The sequence below is a fragment of the Pleuronectes platessa genome, chromosome 23 (assembly GCF_947347685.1).
Source record: "Pleuronectes platessa chromosome 23, fPlePla1.1, whole genome shotgun sequence".
NCBI lineage: Eukaryota > Metazoa > Chordata > Actinopteri > Pleuronectiformes > Pleuronectidae > Pleuronectes > Pleuronectes platessa.
In genome coordinates this window covers 12,845,448-12,858,997 of record NC_070648.1, presented here as the reverse complement: position 1 = coordinate 12,858,997, position 13,550 = coordinate 12,845,448, and the positions used below count along the sequence as shown (strand labels likewise).

The window sequence follows — 13,550 nt, the reverse complement described above, 5'->3', positions numbered from 1 at the left end:
TTTTATTTTGTCTAATATAAACAGATAACTGTATATCTTCATAATTCAGTAGGAACTGTGAACAATTTTAAAAGAATGTACAAAATATTATATCACTGCTTCTGGATATATGCGGTATATCTCATTGGCATTTAACTGTCACCTCAAATTTTGGACCACTACATATGGGGAGAGAGAGAGAGAGAGAGAGAGAGAGAGAGAGAGAGAGAGAGAGAGAGAGAGAGAGAGGGAGATTCATTCATTTTAGGAAGAACCATTTGTATCCTGTTCATATTCTTGCCACATCCAACCACATCTTTTCACACTTATCAAGAAACACATGACAAACCTGTTTAGGTAGAAGCATTGCTTTATTCAGCAGATAGAAAAAACTCCAAAACCTGTTACTACAAGGATTGTATGCTGCTGCTGCCTCTAGTTGGCTGCACCCCAGGGTGCGGTCGACCTGCTCAGTCTTTGCACATCTCGAAACAGCACACGGTGAGACAAGCTACCATGGACATATATTCCATGAAGTCGATCTCCTGGTCTTTATTCTGATCCAGATCCTTCATCATCTTATCGACCCGGTCTTGACTCTCCGCACCCTGAACATGCCAACACAACACCATCATTGTTGTTAAGATATTAAACCAAAATTTGATTTGACATTCTCTTCTCTCTGCTTGTTTTCACAGCCAAATTAAGGTGGTTGATGTGTGAAGAGTGCAAGAGCTGAGAGGCGACTCTTTATATATCTTTTGATAAACCGGTTTGGGATCGGTGCTACAGCATGCTTTCAAAGGGTTGTGCAGCTTAAGAGTATGACTAAAGGTACAACTATGTTAACCTATCTTCAATTCTACACTGCAGTGATTATTTCATAGTGATTATGATAAATCCCTTCAGTGCATTTTGCCAGACTAGTGCCAGTCAGAAAAACCTGAAAAGGAGAGCTACCTGCCACTAGGGGGCAGCATAGGTCTCGTGTACTACTGCAACTGCTTGGACGAGCGATACAGTGTATTTCTTGGCCAGTGCTTCCTGGTTGGCTGATGGAGCGATGGCCTTACCCTGAGACTCACTGAGAATCACAGAGGTGGATTAAGAAGAAGCGTGTTGCCTGATCTTTTCTCTGAGCATGATGAAGGAACTTCTTTCATCTTATTTTGACTACAGTTTTTCTCAGTTGTTAACACACAAAAAGCGAAAAATCGGCACAATTTGCACAACCTTCACTTCATGTACCAATCGCTCAACCCAATTTGGCACTACTTCACACTCCCTTATCTGCATTAGACTCTGACTTTCCTTCTTTACACTCTGATGTCAATTACACATCACCTTGTTGTCAAAACACTACACACAATGTTCAGTTGTTGCACACACTTCTCGAGTAAAATCTCAAAGCATCAACCTACAACACACAAATACTAAAATCTCTAAACATTCAGGTCTGTTGAGCTATTTCACCTCATTTACACAGCAGAACAGGAGACTGAAACTGTAGATATGGTTCGTGAGAACAACTCTATCACACTCAGACAAATAAAAACTAGGATCCTGGCTGACCATGCTACATTTAGAAACGTCCAGACCCTCAGCCTCTCTACATTGGACCGTATTCTTCATAGGAATGCCATGCAGATGAAACAAGTGTTCAGGGTCCCATTAGAACGGAACACAAGCATGAAGGAGTTACTGCGAGAGTTTGTGCTTGTAAGTACCAACATTCAGCACTGACACATGCATGTATTGTACCTGTAATTCAATATTGTTCCTTTTCTACAGTGTCTCCCTGTAGCCCACTGTGTTGACCTCTCTGTGTCCATACTGTAACTTGCATTCTCATGCTGTCTGTGTCAGTGGATCCAGGAGCATGACAGAGCTCATGTGTTGTGCCAGTACATCTTTATTGATGAGGTGGGATTCAACCTGGTGAAGAGGAGGCGACGGGGTAGAAACGTCATTGGCCAGCGGGCCATTGTTGAGGTCCCCGGCCAGCGTGGTGGGAACATCACAATGTGTGCTGCAATGAATCACCATGGGGTCTTGCACCGTCATGCCCACCTAGGGGCCTATAACGCTGCCCGTCTCCTCGTCTTCCTGGATGGCCTGCAGGACCTGCTGGTACCACCTGACCAGACAGATGACCCACAGTGGATTGATCACGTTGTAATCTGGGACAATGTGAGCTTCCACAGGGCTGCTCAAGTGCGTGAGTGATTCCAGGACCACCCACATTTCTCCGTTCTATACCTTCCACCTTATTCTCCTTTCCTGAATCCTATTGAGGAATTCTTTTCAGCTTGGAGGTGGAAGGTATATGAACGGAACCCACAGGACCGGGTCCCACTGCTCCAGGCCATGGAGGAGGCCTGTGGCGACGTGAGTGTCGAGGCCTGTCAGCATTTTGTGTGTGAGGTTTTTAGTTTTCTGTGTGCAGTTTTGAGAAAGCCGTTATTGTTTTGAAAAACGGGTGATAACAATTGTGAAAAACTGTAATTTTTGTGAAGGCGTGGGGGTTGAGCAGGCCGGTTTACAGTACTGTACTGTTCTCTATGTGTACCGAAATAAACCTTTTTATGCTGCATATTTGTGTGCTGCTTTATGTTTGACTATGAAAAAAGTAGGCCTACACTAAAACATTTTAAAAAGGAGAAATGGCTCATTCTCCAGAGACATTGTCATTCATATGGTGTGTTCCATTTTGATGATTGTGTTTTCAATTTTGCACTTCAGTGTGCTGTAAATGCCAGGTAGTGTGCAAGCAAATGCTTAGTTGTGTGAACTCAATGAATGGTATGTGTGTTTCATTTGAAAATATGGCTGTGTGTACCAAATGAAAACACGAGTTCCATTTTGTGAACAGGTAAGAGATTTGATGGCAAAGAGTCATCTTGCAAAGGGAGTGTCAGGTTGAGCATTTTGTGTGTGAGGTTTTCAGTTGTCTATGTGCAGTTTTGAGAAAGCCGTTATTGTTTTGAAAAACGTGTGTTAACAATTGTGAAAAACTGTAATATATTTGTTCTGTTCCTTTCTAATAATTACATCTCATTTGATGAGTTTAACCCAGTCATTGTTGTATATATATACACTGTATATATATTCAGAATTCAGTAGGAACTGTGAACAATTTAAAAAGAATATACAAAATGCAATATCACTGCCTCTGGATATATTTTGCATAATATAATGCATATACAAAGCACTGGAGAGGGAGAGAGAGAGAGAGAGTGAGAGCTAGAGAGAGAGAGAGAGAGAGAGAGAGAGAGAGAGAGAGAGAGAGAGAGAGAGAGAGAGAGGGAGATTCATTCATTTCAGGAAGAACCATTTGTATCCTGTTCATATTCTTGCCACGTCCAACCACATCTTTTCACACTAATCATGAAACACATGACAAACCTGTTTAGGTAGAAACATTTTTTTATTCAGCAGATAGAAAAACCTCCAAAAGCTGTTACTACAGGGATTGTATGCTGCCGCTGCCTCTAGTTGGCTGCACCCCAGGGTGCGGTCGACCTGCTCAGTCTTTGCATATCTCGAAACAGCACACGGTCATACAAATTACAAGGTTCATATATTCCATGATGTCGATCTCCTGGTCATTGTTCAGATCCAGATCCTTCATCATCTCTGTGAACTTTTCTTGGCTCTTCACCCCCTGAACATGCCAACACAACACAATCATTGTTGTTAAGATATTAAACCAAAATGTTATTTGACATTCTTCTCTCCACTTGTTTTCACAGCCAAATTAAGGTAACTGAAAGACACATGAAGAAGCATGAAGGACAAAAAAAGGTGGTCGTTGAACTTGAAATTAAAGCCTTGTCTTGCCTAAAGTTGAAACAGGTAAATGGGCTTTATGAAGCGTCAAATATACTGAATCGGGATTATTTAAAGATTCCTACCTGATGCCCTTTACACCACAAATCAAATTTAAAACAAACCTCACATAATGCAGAATGAAGAAAGTTTAGTGGATTGTACAGTACATTGCCAGGGGAAGGCATCTCATTATCCAGCAAAGTCCTGAACTCAGCTTTGGTTAAGGTGTCTTTTTTCCCCTCAGCCTCTGCATATTTTTTAAAGGTGGACACCAGGAGTAAGGTGGCCAGCTGGAAGGGTGTAGTTTCCTCCATTGTGAGGTGGTGAACAAAATGGAAGAAAAGCGACTGTGTACAGAGTGGTTGATGTGTGAAGAGTGCAAGAGCTGAGAGGCGGACTCTTTATATATCTTTTGATAAACCGGTTTGGGACCGGTGACACAGCATGCTTTCAAAGGGTTGTGCAGATTAAGAGTATGACTAAAGGTACAACTATGTTAACCCATCTTCAATTGTACAACGCCCAATGTGTACGCATATCATTCAACAAACCAAGGGCACAGAGGTATTTGATACTGTGAATTGGCTCATTTGAGATCATTTAACTGTGCAAGGTATAAGCTGTGTGCTGGTTGTCCCTTTGGGTGCCTGCACTGGATCCCACTGTAACACTTTTAAACCCACTGTCAGTGTCAGTGTCATTGTCGTATCTGCTGTGGCTGGTCGTAAACTTTACGCTACAGATAGGAAACATCGTGAAACACATCGTGAGAAATTTTTACAGTTTTGCAAGTGGACTGATTGTGTGCAATTTGGTGTGGAACAATTGAATTTAAGGGGATTGTTGGGCCTTGTTGCAGGTATGAGCTCTGCCGAGATCTCCATTTTTGCTCATAGTTTTTTGTACTTACTTTTGACAACTTCTGATAAACAAACCTCCCTGTGTGACGACCACTATCTTTGCAAGCTGCTTTTTGCAAACATGCTGTATTGTGAGGGAGGTACTTCAAGCACTAATAGTTTCACATGCACGTTCCCCTTTCCTAGCTAGACAGGAAATGCGGTGAGTGTTCTTCATATGTCTTTTTTGACCACCTGCTGCAACACAATAAAGTAATTTCCTGTCCTGTCCGACCATGCATCTTCCACAATGCAAACATGCGTACATACATTTCCATATTTTTGTTTCCATAGCAAAATTAAATTACAGCCTGTGTTTATGTGTGCCTTTAATATTTTTTGTATTTTCATTTGTTATATATTCGACCTATATTAATGTTAAAAACTCCTTTTCTTCTCATTTCACATGTACATAATAAATATATGTACATTTATATACACAAAGACATATCTGACAAATACATAAATAATAATAACTTTATGTCTGTAGCACTTTTCAATACTAGTATCAAAGTGCTTTACATCAAACAAGATGAAACTCATAAATAATACTAATATTCATAATAATAAAGATAATAAGTAATAAATATATCTGTTCATGTAGGCGCTCTGATGTAGCGTGAGCAATTTTGTGTCAATTGGACAATGTTAACACAACTTAATTTTCACACTGATCAGTAGGTGGCGCTATGACCCTGAACTAATATTTATATGTGGAGCTGTTCAGAATAGTATTGTGATCATAGGTCAGTAGTTTGGAGCCGGTTGGATAATGCAGAGTGGATTAACAAAGTACTTCCTGTTTCCTGGCGAATCAGTAGGTGGCGCTATGACACTGAGGAAATATTGACACATAGAGCTGTTCAGGCTTGGACTCTGACCATGTGACAGAAGTTTTGTAGTGATAGGACAATGCACAGTGGAGTTATGATAACATCGTGTCCTTTGGCGAAGGAAGATCCTTCGCCGCACATCAATGTTTACACGGTTTGAGGAAACGTCACAATTCTGACCATGATCTAATGACTTGACTGATCTGATTTGAGCTGTATATTGTAAATCAGCCAGGAGCAGTTCATCAAAGTATAAAACATGTCACTTCCTGTAGCCACCAGGGGGCGCTGTAATTTCAAGTCATAATTTCTGTGTAGATGTCATCAGGATGGCACCCTTGTCTTACATGTCTAGTTTGGACTCGATTGGACAATGTATGTCCGAGATACAGAACCTCGTGTTTTGATGGCGTTTAATCAAACTCAAGACGCCACGCCACGGTCACACGGTGTGACGAAAGGTCAATCTCTTAATCACTTTTTATCTCCATCTTGTTGTGATGGCACTGATCTTAATTTGAAGTTAATCTGATGAAAGCCCTGGGACAAGTGCATCAAGTAAAAATGTGGAATATGGAAAAAAAATGGCCACTTAATCCAAAATGGCGGCCTCCCTGTTTGGTCAAGCATACCTATCCAAGATATTTTTTTGTTTGTTATGAAACGACACATGTCCCGATAGATTTGTATAAATGTCGGCCATCGTAGTGCCGGGGTTGCCCTATAGGGGGCGCTGGTCAGTTTTTTTGCCACGCCCATTTCTTAAAACCATATGAATATCTTCAGGGGGGGGCTGTTGTTACACACATGTAGTTTGAGAGAGATAGAATCATGAACACTGAAGTTACAGCAATTTCGTGTTTCACGGCGAGTTGATGAACTTTAATGCCACGCCATTCATATGGCGTTTGACGAAAAGTCACGGTAATCTTATGTCTTCATTGTCAATGTCTTGGGACCCATTTGATACAGTTTGACATGGTTGAGGTCAGTGGATGAGGAGAAATTCATCCAAGTGTAAGACAAGCAAAAAACAAGACATTTCCTGTTGCCACCAGGGGGCGCTGCGGTTTTAAGTCATCATTTATGCATAGATGTCATCAGGCGGGGACTATTGTCTTACATGTCTAGTTTGGACTTGATTGGAACATGTATGTCCGAGATACAGATGCCCGTGTTTTGATGGCGTGTAACCAATTTTTAACGCCATGCCACGGTCACACGGTGTGATAAAAAAAAAATCCCTCAATCATTTTTTATCTCCATCTTGTTGTGATGACACTCATCTGAATTTGAAGTTGATCTGATGAAAGCCCTGGGACAAGTACGTAAAAGTAAAAATGTGGGATATTGCCAAAATGGCCACTAAAAGCAAAATGGCGGACTTCCTGTTGCGTTTTTCATAATGCTCCATGAGACTTTTTTTCATGACTGGTCACGATACACCTATATCCAGATTTTGATGAAAATCCGTTATGTGGAAACCTAGGGGCTGGTTCCAGGGGGCGCTGTAGAGCCATTTTGCCACGCCCAATTCCAATTACTCCAGAATACTAAAATATCCGCAGACCTTGAATTTCCTGCAAAGTTTCATAACTTTTTGAGCATGTCTAGACCCTGAAAAAGCCCCCCAAAGGGAAATAATAATAACTAGGGCTACGTTGTAGCACTAACGGGCCCGAGCACAGGCAATTTCTAGTCTGTTGCGGTCGATGAAGAGAGAACGTTCGATGACCAAGCGCTAGTCTCCGCATTGCATGCGTTTGCGCTCTGCGGCAAGGATGATTGCTCCACTTCCTGTAGCCAGCCGCTGGTGCTGAACTAGAGGTAAGTAACCTTCAAACTATACAACATAACCTATTGCTTTATCTATCATCATATGCTTACATGCCTCAAGTTTTGTGTAATTAGGGCCCGAGCACCGAATGGTGAGAGGCCCTATTGAATCTGTAAGGATTTTTATTATTATTATTATTATTATTATTATTATTATTATTATTTCCCTTTGGGGGGCTTTTTCAGGGTCTAGACATGCTCAAAAAGTTATGAAACTTTGCAGGAAATTCAAGGTCTGCGGATATTTTAGTATTCTGGAGTAATTGGAATTGGGCGTGGCAAAATGGCTCTACAGCGCCCCCTGGAACCAGCCCCTAGGTTTCCACATAACGGATTTTCATCAAAATCTGGATATAGGTGTATCGTGACCAGTCATGAAAAAAAGTCTCATGGAGCATTATGAAAAACGCAACAGGAAGTCCGCCATTTTGCTTTTAGTGGCCATTTTGGCAATATCCCACATTTTTACTTTTACGTACTTGTCCCAGGGCTTTCATCAGATCAACTTCAAATTCAGATGAGTGTCATCACAACAAGATGGAGATAAAAAATGATTGAGGGATTTTTTTTTTATCACACCGTGTGACCGTGGCATGGCGTTAAAAATTGGTTACACGCCATCAAAACACGGGCATCTGTATCTCGGACATACATGTTCCAATCAAGTCCAAACTAGACATGTAAGACAATAGTCCCCGCCTGATGACATCTATGCATAAATGATGACTTAAAACCGCAGCGCCCCCTGGTGGCAACAGGAAATGTCTTGTTTTTTGCTTGTCTTACACTTGGATGAATTTCTCCTCATCCACTGACCTCAACCATGTCAAACTGTATCAAATGGGTCTCAAGACATTGACAATGAAGACATAAGATTACCGTGACTTTTCGTCAAACGCCATATGAATTCCGTGGCATTAAAGTTCATCAACTCGCCGTGAAACACGAAATTGCTGTAACTTCAGTGTTCATGATTCTATCTCTCTCAAACTACATGTGTGTAACAACAGCCCCCCCCTGAAGATATTCATATGGTTTTAAGAAATGGGCGTGGCAAAAAAACTGACCAGCGCCCCCTATAGGGCAACCCCGGCACTACGATGGCCGACATTTATACAAATCTATCGGGACATGTGTCGTTTCATAACAAACAAAAAAATATCTTGGATAGGTATGCTTGACCAAACAGGGAGGCCGCCATTTTGGATTAAGTGGCCATTTTTTTCCCATATTCCACATTTTTACTTGATGCACTTGTCCCAGGGCTTTCATCAGATTAACTTCAAATTAAGATCAGTGCCATCACAACAAGATGGAGATAAAAAGTGATTAAGAGATTGACCTTTCGTCACACCGTGTGACCGTGGCGTGGCGTCTTGAGTTTGATTAAACGCCATCAAAACACGAGGTTCTGTATCTCGGACATACATTGTCCAATCGAGTCCAAACTAGACATGTAAGACAAGGGTGCCATCCTGATGACATCTACACAGAAATTATGACTTGAATTACAGCGCCCCCTGGTGGCTACAGGAAGTGACATGTTTTATTCTTTGATGAACTGCTCCTGACTGCTTTAAGATATACAGCTCAAATGAGCTCAGTCAAGTCATTGAATCAAGGTCAGAATTGTGACATTTCCTCAAACCATTTAAACATTGAGGTGCGGCGAAGGATCATCCTTCGCCAAAGGACACGATGTTTTCATAAGTCCACTGTGCATTGTCCTATCACTACCAAACTTCTGTCACATGATAAGAGTACAAGCCTGAACAGCGCTATGTGTCAATATTTCCTCAGTGTCATAGCGCCACCTACTGATTATCCATGAAACAGGAAGTACTTTGTTAATCCACACTGCCTTATCCAACCGGCTCCAAACTTCTGACCTATGATCACAATCCTGATCTGAACAGCTCCATATATGAACATTAGTTCAGGGTCATAGCGCCACCTACTGATCAGTGTGAAAATTACATTGTGGTAAAATTTTCCAATTGACACGAAACTGCTCACGCTACATCAGAGCGGCTACTTGAACAGATCTATAAGTCTGTGTGTAATAATAGTGATGGCGCCACCTACTGGCAAACCTACTGCCGCAGAGCGCATTTAACGTGGAGAAGTGCATGCTCGATCGATGATGTGCGCTTGGTCATCGATCGCTCTCTCCACCGACCGCAACAGGCTTCAACGTGCGGGTGCTCGGGCCCGCAAGTGCTACAACGTAGCCCTAGTATGTAATTGTTATAAAAGTTACCGTTTATTTATCACGTCTAATGAACAGATTGAAGCAAGTTAACTTCTTGTTTTGGTTGTGACTTTATTTATTTTTTTAATAAGTGACTATCAATACGCTACACGTGTACGTTGCATGTGATAATAACTGTTTCACCATTATTCTGATACAGGCTGATATATCCACCATTACTATTTTCACATTGTTAATTTAGTCTGTCATGGAGTTGTAGAGTCAATTAGACAGTATAGATAAGATTATAATGTCCACACATCAGTGTTGTAAACACTTCTCCAGTTAATTATATAATTATGTTTTCACACTGAGGGAAGTGGAGAGACTTGATGTGGACTGTTATCAACAGCTCTGTGGGAGATCATCACCTTGAATATTACAGATGAGGTAGAAAGACATTTTATCTATGTGTATAATGTTGTATTTCTTTCTCACGTTTTATCAAAAGCGATTTAAAGTATGTGCATTTAACCATTAGGATACAAACCCAGACCCCAGTACATTGGTTCTATCTGAAATATGTGGTGCTTCATACACAACACAAAACATTCATAACAGTGCGCTTCTGCTCCTCATTAATGCAGCTCCTGATGTCCTCAGCAGCAACATGGTGGAGATCTGCAGCGTCATGCTGGTCAACTGGAAGACAACTGATCAAGATTAAAAGATTAAGATTAAGATCCATTTATTCGTCCCAAACAAATGCACAGACATGCAAAGGCACACTCATGCAGGTAGGGAAATTTAATCTCTGCTTTTTACCATCTGGTGCAGGACACACAGAGCAGTCAGCGACCATGTACGGCGCTCGGGGAGCAGATGTTTGGGGAGTGAGGTGCCTTGCTCAGGGGCACTAGAGAGGGTAGGGAGACTTTTGGATTTTTGGACAGATCAATCCAGGTTCGTCTTTTAAGTACAGATGGCCTGCGAATGTCATGGAGTTTTACAGTGAATTAGACAGTTTAGATATGATTTTAATCTCCAAACATCAGTGTTGTAAACAGTTCTCAAATTAATGATATAATTATGTTTTCACACTGAGAGAAGTCGAGAGACTTGATGTGGACTTCTATCAATAGCTCTGTGGGAGATTATCACCTTGAATATTACTGATGAGGTAGAAAGACATTTTATCTATTTATACAATGTTGTATTTCTTTCAGTACTTTTATCAGAAGGGACGTAAAATATGTACATTTAACCATGAGGATACAAACCAAGACCACAGTACAACGGTTCTATCTGAAATCTGTTGTGCTTCATACACAACACAAAACATTCTTTAACAGTGAGTTTTTTCATCTTCATAGATGAAGAACTGCAGCACCTGATGTCCTCAGCAGCAACATGGTGGAGATCTGATTTGATACACTTTAGATAAGAACCCAGTGTTTTATATTTCTGCTTTGTCATAAGAGACAGAACATGGTCATCACAGCTGTGTCCTTCAGGCTCGTCTGTCCCTAATAAAATGATAGGAAACATGAAAGTATGTCATAATTATAGAGAAAGAGTTACATATGAACAAAGTGTGTATTCTTATTTTCGGTGGATATTCAACTATGTATTTGAATATGCTTTTGGATTAAAACGTGCACTACCATGACAATGAATGTTTAGTATGGAGCTATTTCACATTAAAAGTATTGCATTATAATTTAACACATTATGTATTATGTGCAATACTTTGTAAGTAATGAAAACAGGTCTGTACCTGGAGTCAGTGTTCAGTCTGGTTGGATTCAAGTTGTGTCTCACGCTGGACATCCTAGAGGAACATTGAACACAAATACACAGATATGTTAAGTCATACATGTGCCATGTTATCTGCTTAACAGACTTTTACATGGTAATAATAAAATATTAATTCAAAGTTAATCAGATCATAATCATTTCAGCTTAGGAAATAGGTAGTGCATATTAGCCTACAATTCTGTATGACACTGTCTGTTCTAGTAAAGTTACAAGGCTATGATTTACTCATATTTAACAAAAGAATTCAGTGAAGTCTGTCTGAGATTAACGATTTAAATACTGAAGGTGGGAGACACGGTTACTTTTCACTGTAACACGTTACAACACTACTCTGAAGAAAGAGCTTTAGGACACGTAATGCTCCTTTGAACAGCTGCTCTTGCAATGCAGATGTGACTTTAAACACTCAGGTTTCTCAGGTTTCAGTTAGCATCGCTAGCCCGCTAGCGCAGCTAACTTACAAGCCGACACACAGTCTCCTGTCTCAGAGTCATCCGCATAAAGTAACGCTTATATCTGCTGGGTGGACCCGCTCATGTCGTTTCATGTCGGTGTTTGTCGGTAATAACCCCAATCGAATCGCAGGACAGTTACTGCACCCATGCGAAGATATTGTTTAGCCTCGGGGCTAGCGCAACTATGCTAACAAGTTGCTTTAACACACGCTGCAAATCACTTCTAACAGATCGAAATAAAATAGTTAACTTCACTTACCACAGAAACGAGAGAGCAGTCGCCTTTTACGTGTCCGTCAGATGAACAAGCAGAACAGCAAACTGTGCTACTGATTCGATGTGTGAGTGGACCGTCACCACAGACTCAGCTCTTACTGAAGATTGTCATGATGCGTTCACTTGCAGCTGTGTTAAATTGCGTTTCGTTTTTCATGTCGAGATGATGACCTCAGCTGCCAAGCAGTTAATCATCATGATGAAAAGTCACAGCAATCTTATGCCTACACTATCAATATCTTGAGACCCATTTCACACAGTTTGAAATGGTTTCGCAAAGTGGCTGAATAGAAATAACTCCAGGTGTGAGTTGACCAAAACAATGCGGTCTAATGATGCGTTCATGGTAACTCCGTTAAAATGAATTTCGTTTGTCATGGTGAGCTGATGAACTTTGATGCCCCGCCATTAACAATCCGCATGATGAAAAGTCACAGTAATATTATGCCTACATTATCAATATCTTGAGACCCATGTGACAAAGTTTGACATGGTTTAGCACAGTGGCTGGGGAGAAATAGATCAAAGAGTAACACCTACCAAAACAAGACATTTCCTAATGCCCCCAGGGGGCGCTGTCCTTTTAAGTCATGATTTCTAGGTAGATGTCTTCCGATCGCGACTCTTGTCTTATTTGTATAGTTTGGACTCGATTGGACAAAATATGTCCAAGATACAGAAGGCCGTGTTTTAATGTTATTCATCAAATTTTAAGGGCACGCCACGGTCAGACGGTGTGGTGAAAAGTGTTTTTTTTGATAACTTTACATCTTCATGTTGTCTTGAGGAGACTCATGTAATTTTTAAGTTGACCTGATGAAGGCCCTACGACAAGTAAATCAAAGTGTAAGACGTATAAAAAAAAAACATTTCCTGTTGCCACCAGGGGACGCTGTGATTTTAAGTCACGATTTCTGTACCGATGTCTTCAGGTCGCGACTCTTGTCTTATGTGTATAGTTTGGACTCGATTGGACAAAATATGTCCAAGATACAGGAGCCCGTGTTTTGATGGCGTTTAATCAAACTTTGAGGCCACACCACGGTCAGACGGTTTTGCGAAAACTTAATCCTTCAATAACTTTAGATCTCCATTTTGTTGTGATGACGATCGTCTAAATTGTAAGTTGATTTGATGAAAGCTGTAGGAGGAGTACTTAAAAGAAAAAATATCGAATATGACCAAAATGGCCACTAAAGTCAAACTGGCGGGCTTCCTGTTGCGTTATTCATAATGCACTGATGGACTTTTTTGTGCATCTAGTCAAGATACACAATAGTCTTTGTTTTTTTTGAGGATCGGTGAATGCGAAATGAGGGGCTTTTCCGTAGGTGGCGCTATTGAGCGGTTTTGACACACCCGTTCCCAAATACTTCAGAATACGTAAACTTGCGCACATTTCTAATTTACTGTACACTTTAGAAACTTTTTG

At 40.8% G+C, this 13,550-nt stretch overlaps 1 protein-coding gene and 1 long non-coding RNA gene across 3 annotated transcripts; both read right to left on the bottom strand.

The window, feature by feature from the left end:
• Positions 1 to 3,397: 3,397 nt before the first annotated feature.
• LOC128429984 (protein S100-A2) lies at positions 3,398 to 4,175 on the bottom strand. The gene is made up of 2 exons (XM_053415890.1): positions 3,978 to 4,175; positions 3,398 to 3,643 (listed from the first exon to the last, which is right to left on the bottom strand). The coding sequence occupies exons 1-2, from the start codon at positions 4,122 to 4,124 to the stop codon at positions 3,506 to 3,508; spliced, it is 285 nt and encodes a 94-aa protein (XP_053271865.1). The 5' UTR covers positions 4,125 to 4,175; the 3' UTR covers positions 3,398 to 3,505.
• A 5,506-nt stretch (positions 4,176 to 9,681) lies between these two features.
• LOC128429989 (uncharacterized) lies at positions 9,682 to 12,660 on the bottom strand. Of its 2 annotated transcripts, none has more exons than XR_008333934.1 (4): positions 12,102 to 12,660; positions 11,347 to 11,400; positions 10,395 to 11,095; positions 9,682 to 10,282 (listed from the first exon to the last, which is right to left on the bottom strand). It is a non-coding gene; the product is annotated as an uncharacterized LOC128429989 (long non-coding RNA). The 2 variants fall into 2 exon arrangements; XR_008333933.1 differs by lacking the exon at positions 9,682 to 10,282 and having other exon boundaries at positions 10,301 to 10,556; positions 10,960 to 11,095; positions 12,102 to 12,625.
• Positions 12,661 to 13,550: the final 890 nt, after the last annotated feature.